Below are 6,077 nucleotides of genomic sequence, written 5' to 3' on the forward strand. Positions count from 1 at the left end.
CGTTATACCACAAGTTGTTTTTTTGCTCGTGTTGCGTATTATTATTATTATTTTTATTATTATTGTTGTTTTTATTATTGTTTATTATATTATTATTATTATTATTATTATTATTATTATTATTATTATTATTATTATTATTATTATTATTATTATTATTATTATTATTATTATTATTATTATTATTATTATTATTATTATTATTATTATTATTACATTGAAGTAAACAGCCTAGTCAATAATGCATAATATCAGTGAACATAATATCTATTCCCACTCCAGCTCAAAAGGTGGCGGTAATGTGCACAAAACGTCATTTGACAACCGCCAAGCAACAGCGAAAGCTGACATTACCTTTCAAAGAAGAAGAAAGCGGAAGTGCGTTGGAAAGGAGGAAAAAATGTCGCTAACGAGGTAAGCACCGTAGCAACGTTCTTTGTGTTGTTAATTGAGGATATTTTCAATACAAGTTGTTAAAACTGCGTTGTGTCGGACAAGGGATTCGCGGAAGACATGACGGCGCCATTACAGCGACCCAGCATTAGCCGCTATGTACTATTATGTCGAGCTAGGCTAACAAGCTAAACTAGCATAGCACCAGGCCTTCACGCTTACGACAAACTATCAGTTTACTTGTTCAATGTTTCAATTAGAAACGCCACCACGACGAAGGCTTTGCTAGTTTAATTAGCATAAAATTGATGTTGTTTTTGTCCAGCTTTTTACCGGCGCCCACCCAGCTCTCACAAGACCAGCTTGAGGCGGAGGATAGACTTCGTGCCCAGAAGTCCTACTCCACCGCTTTGGTCGCGTCCCGGAGAGAACCACCACCTTATGGACACAGAACTGGATTTGTACCTCGTGTCCAGGAGGTAGGGCCATGCAAATAACTACAGTACTTGGCTGGATTTACTTCAAATGTTGCTTACTCCTGAATAAAATGTGTAAAATATTGCCCATCCACAGGACTTTGGAGATGGAGGCGCTTTTCCTGAGATCCATGTGGCACAGTTTCCTCTGGAGATGGGTAGGCAGAAAAAAACCTCCAATGCGCTGACCATGCAGGTGGATGCTGAAGGGAAGGTGAAATATGATGCCATTGCAAGACAAGGACAGAGCAAGGACAAGGTATGGAGTCTAACTGCAAACTAAAACACTCACAAATATGCACTTATTTTATAGCTTTGGATGTATATTATTCACAAATATCAGCACTGATTATTTTTCTGCCTTTTCATTGCTCCAGGTGGTCTTCAGTAAGTATACAGATCTACTTCCTAAAGAAGTTATGAATGAGGACACCCCAGAACTACAGAAGCCTGATGAGGAAGCCATACAGGAGGTAAGATTGTACCTTATTATTTACGTGATTTTGGTCATCTTAATGTATTGTGTGTGCGCAAAACGACCAAACTATGCTTATGATAGTTTTTTTCCAAATGTCCGGACCACTGACTTCACTTTCTAATGTGTCTTTTGTAGCTGACTGAAAAGACTCGTGCTGCCCTGAGCAAGCAGGTGTCACAAAAGATTGCTGCAGCCATGCCTGTGAGAGCAGCAGACAAACTAGCCCCAGCACAGTACATCAGGTATCTGCTAGGCAATTTTATCGTTTACGAAACGTTTACGTTTATCTAAACTTGCATTGATATCACATCATTAGGTTGTATATGTATACGGTAGATTTAATGCTATTCTGTCACCCACTGAGGGTGCATGAGATGTTTTTTGTGGTGGGAAAAACAACTATTTTTGGAGTGAATAAAATCAAAAAAGCATGAAAAAGAATTTCTTTTGACCAAAAATCTGTGACTTTGTGGAGATCCGCTGTCTTGTTAAATATAAATTTGTACATTTTCTTCCAAGAAACCAACATAATTCTGTGTTTTGCACATGAGGTCAACTCATATATACACGTCTCTCCACCAGATACACTCCCTCCCAGCAAGGTGTGGCGTTCAACTCCGGGGCCAAACAGAGAGTCATCCGCATGGTGGAAATGCAGAAAGACCCTATGGAGCCACCACGTTTCAAGTAAGTTAGCATGTCCTAAACACGATAACCATATATTTTTATTTATTTTAACAAGATGTTTAAATCATGCATGAATATTGTATTTTTAGTTTTGTTTTGTTTTTTGCCGAGGCAACATTTAAGACTAAACTATATTTTCTGCATTCAGAATCAACAAGAAAATTCCTCGTGGACCTCCTTCACCGCCTGCACCGGTTATGCATTCTCCAAGCAGAAAGGTACTAATGTGTTGACAAATTAGTTTATTGTACTTCTACATTGACAAACTTGTTGGCTGGTCCTATTAACTCGCTCACATTTTGTTATAGATGACCGTGAAGGAACAGCAGGAGTGGAAGATTCCCCCTTGCATTTCCAACTGGAAGAATGCAAAGGTAATTGAAATCCTCTTTCACTCGTTTATTTGACCTGTCATATCAGTCTTATTTATGTCTCCCCCCACACCTGCCTCTTCTAGACTAATGATTCTTGTCTTTCAGGGTTACACCATCCCTCTTGACAAGCGTTTGGCCGCTGATGGAAGGGGACTGCAAACGGTTCACATCAATGAAAACTTTGCCAAGCTCGCTGAGGCGCTCTACATCGCTGATAGAAAGGTGCTCCTCCCCATTTATCTGGATATATTTACGTTCAACACGTGGAGAAAGAATTAAATCCTGGTTATTTATCTCTTTCTCCCACAAGTATTTTTTTTTTAAATCAGAGTATAAAATACATACATGTGATTTGCGTCTTTAGGCCAGAGAGGCGGTGGAGATGAGGGCCCAAGTGGAAAAGAAGATGGCCCAGAAAGAGAAAGAAAAGAAAGAGGAGAAACTCAGGGAGTTGGCCCAAATGGCTCGTGATCGCAGAGCAGGAATTAAAAGCCACGGCGACAAGGGTGAGACATGTACTACTGTGTATCAACAAATACATGCACAGTGAGACAGGGTGTTTATTTTCTCAATCCCTTTATACTTACAATGTTTCTCATCATTTTCTCCTCCTCACCTGTAAGGTGGCGATGACGGTGAAGCCAGGGAGCGTGACGAGATCCGCCATGACCGAAGGAAAGAGAGACAACACGACAGGAACATTTCCAGAGCCGCTCCTGATAAGAGGTGCAGAGCAAACTTGACACCAAGTCAGCTGGGATGGTTGTGTTGAGACCCGCGACCGTTTCTTTCAGGTCCAAGTTGCAGAGAGACCAGGACCGAGACATTAGCGAGCTCATCGCTCTGGGAATGCCCAACCCTCGCACCACCAATGAGGCCCAGTATGACCAGCGACTATTCAATCAGAGTAAAGTGAGTGTACCATGTCTGCCTTTTAGATATCATCAATGCTCTGCCTTCAAGAATTAGCTGTATTACATGTTTATATTTAAGTCTTCCTTTTAAAGCCGCCTACCTTTCTCCTCCCAGGGAATGGATAGCGGCTTTGCCGGGGGTGAGGACGAGACGTACAATGTCTACGACCAGCCTTTCCGCAGTGGCAGAGACATGGCATCAAACATCTACAGGCCCAGCAAGAGCATCGACAAGGACGCCTACGCCGATGACTTTGACACACTCATGCGCAACAACCGGTACTTTGAAACACTTGTGTTCTGCTAGTATTACGCACTGCTGAGTTTAGGCCTGTCATGATAACACTTTTTGCTGGATGATTATTTCATTGACGACATTCAGGATAGTCAAAATGTTTACTATCAATCCTAATTAGACAATCTATTTAGTCCCCAACCTTGCATATCGCTAATATAATCTTGACCGTACTGCTATGCTTCCATTTAAATGAATACAAAGAAATGACGTTTCATTTATGTCCCACTGAAGCTAATATGGAACTGTACATCACATGATCTGAATCTTGCATAAATAAGGAAACTTTATTTTCATTTATTTGAAGGAAGAGCTTTATCGGATGAGGTTAGCTGAGTGTGGTTAAATGTGATAAGCCAAGACGGGCAGAAACTGGTTTAGAGGGAAATGAAAACTTGATTGTATCGCGGACTTGACATTTTATTGGAAAAACTTGAAGAAAACGACTGAAGTGTTACTCACAGCACTGCAATCCATCAGTGGTGGCTGGTTGCAATTGCAGGATGGACTGCATCGACTAATTTGCAAATCATGCATGACCAGAATAACGTCCCAGCAAGAGTACATGAGTCTGATTTCCCTTTGCTCGTCTTGTTTTCAGATTTGTTCCTGACAAAGAGTTCTCTGGTGCTGACCACGGGCAGAGGCGAGATGGGCCTGTCCAGTTCGAGGTGGATCCCTTCGGTCTGGATAAATTCTTGGAGGAGGCCAAGCAGCACGGCGGCTCAAAGAGACCATCCACCAGCAGCCGCTCCAAGGACGACTACCACGACAAGAAGCGCAGGAAGGAGTGAGGCCACCTTGTGGCTCGCTGGAAGACGAAGGAGGTTGTCTACACTTCAATGTGCGGAATCCTCAGGTGTTACGTTCCACTCAAATGTCTATAGGGATCGTTTTCCTTTTTCCTATTATGTTAGCCAGTGTGAGAAATTGTGAGCTTTACACTTTTAATGTCTTTGTTTGCCCCAACAACCTTATTCATCTATCTCATCCATCCATGTTCCATGCCGCTTATCCTCGCAAGGATCACGGAGGTATGCCGGAGCCTATCCCAGTTGACCTTTTAGCAAGAGGTGGGGGTACATCCTGGACTGGTTGGCAGCCAATCGCAGGGTACATATAGATAAGCAACCATTTACTCATATTTATCCTGTCTCATTTCTAACCTAAATTAAAATGTTACACGGATGAGATATGAGTGAAATCCGCTAATGACCAGATATACAGTGCAGCCAATGCCATGGAAATGTGTAGATTTTAGTGTCTGTTTAATTTTACTTTAAATTGTGTACAATTTAAGAGGACTCTGTATGTGTTGGTGCAGTATTTCTTGACGGGTGTGTGTATCAGGATGCACGTTTAACACAAAGCATCTTATTGAATCTTGTACAGCAGTACAATAAATTCCAAATAGCGTGTGGTAGTCGTATGGGTGAGCAGTACAGGACGCATAGGAGCATCACAGAGCTTTCATTGTGTCATGTGCATATATTCGAATGGTCGTCTTAAGTTGCATTATTTTCAAAAAATGTAATTTCCAGCATTTCCAATAACAAATTATACAAATTACGCACTGTAGTTTGAAACAGCCATTCCCTTAGCAAATTGAAAAATGCTGAGTCAAGAATATGCTTCACGTTTGAACAAAAGCCGCCAAAAATATGACATTATGACTGGCTTCAGATAAAAAGCAAAAATTAACCTTGCAGTCACTCCATCGTCCTGTTTGGTGCCATCGATAACATGGATGCACTGCATTTGCATTGTGGGTTGTATTGCTGTTTTACCGAATGTGTGAAATAAGCATTGTAAATATCCAACCCATATTAAACCAAGTCCCACAGGACTGAAATCTGTATGTGTGCAATGTTTACAGAAAGTGAGCAAAAAAAGTTACCTTAACACCACCTTATTTTTGTTCATACTTTCGCCTTCTCGTGTGAGTCAAAAATGTGCTCACTGCAGGGTTGATCTATTGTGAAACCTGGTGAACAAATCCATTCAAGCGTGGTGAAACTACATCAGACCACTTTGGGGGGGGTGCGTGCAGAGCACATATCATATTGGCTTCCTGGTGGCTGCTTTGCAATAAGAAGGCGTCATGCCTCCAGACAAACTTACTGTAAAGCATCGTTGAAAGTGTGGATAATGGCTTTCCAACATTTGCTTTTGTGTGTTTTTCTGTGTAAATGTTGCACATATTGTGCTGCACCTCGGCCACAATGGGATGCTCAGGTTGCATATGAAGCTTTTTTTCCCACCACTATATTTTGCGGAATTAATATATGATTATGTTTATATACACTGCATTTCATTGTGTGAATATAATGAACCAGACCGCAAAGTGTGTGGGTGAAATCCATCTTAGTGACATGCAACACATGCACCTGAGCATCCTCCATCCCTTCTTCACCATTAGTTCCTCACCCATGCATATTCAGGCCGGGATTCACTCCTCAT

The 6,077-nt window shown here is 41.4% G+C and overlaps 1 protein-coding gene across 1 annotated transcript; it reads left to right on the forward strand.

Moving 5' to 3' along the window:
* Window positions 1-314: 314 nt before the first annotated feature.
* Window positions 315-4,558, forward strand: snw1 (SNW domain containing 1). Its single transcript, XM_058070718.2, has 14 exons — window positions 315-414; window positions 719-872; window positions 967-1,128; window positions 1,247-1,342; window positions 1,483-1,589; window positions 1,930-2,034; window positions 2,183-2,252; window positions 2,343-2,408; window positions 2,514-2,630; window positions 2,773-2,914; window positions 3,032-3,134; window positions 3,203-3,320; window positions 3,438-3,601; window positions 4,219-4,558. Exons 1-14 carry the CDS (start codon window positions 401-403, stop codon window positions 4,409-4,411), a joined length of 1,611 nt encoding a protein of 536 aa, XP_057926701.2. The 5' UTR covers window positions 315-400; the 3' UTR covers window positions 4,412-4,558.
* Window positions 4,559-6,077: the final 1,519 nt, after the last annotated feature.

The sequence above is a fragment of the Doryrhamphus excisus genome, linkage group LG11 (genome assembly GCF_037039965.1).
Source record: "Doryrhamphus excisus strain RoL-2023G ecotype Guam linkage group LG11, RoL_Dexc_Guam_v1.1, whole genome shotgun sequence".
Lineage (NCBI taxonomy): Eukaryota > Metazoa > Chordata > Actinopteri > Syngnathiformes > Syngnathidae > Doryrhamphus > Doryrhamphus excisus.

Coding starts and splice junctions, on each gene's coding strand:
- snw1 (XM_058070718.2), top strand. Junction 2,631..2,772: donor TCTACATCGCTGATAGAAAG/GTGCTCCTCCCC, acceptor TTGCGTCTTTAG/GCCAGAGAGGCGGTGGAGAT. Junction 3,135..3,202: donor AGAGCCGCTCCTGATAAGAG/GTGCAGAGCAAA, acceptor CGTTTCTTTCAG/GTCCAAGTTGCAGAGAGACC.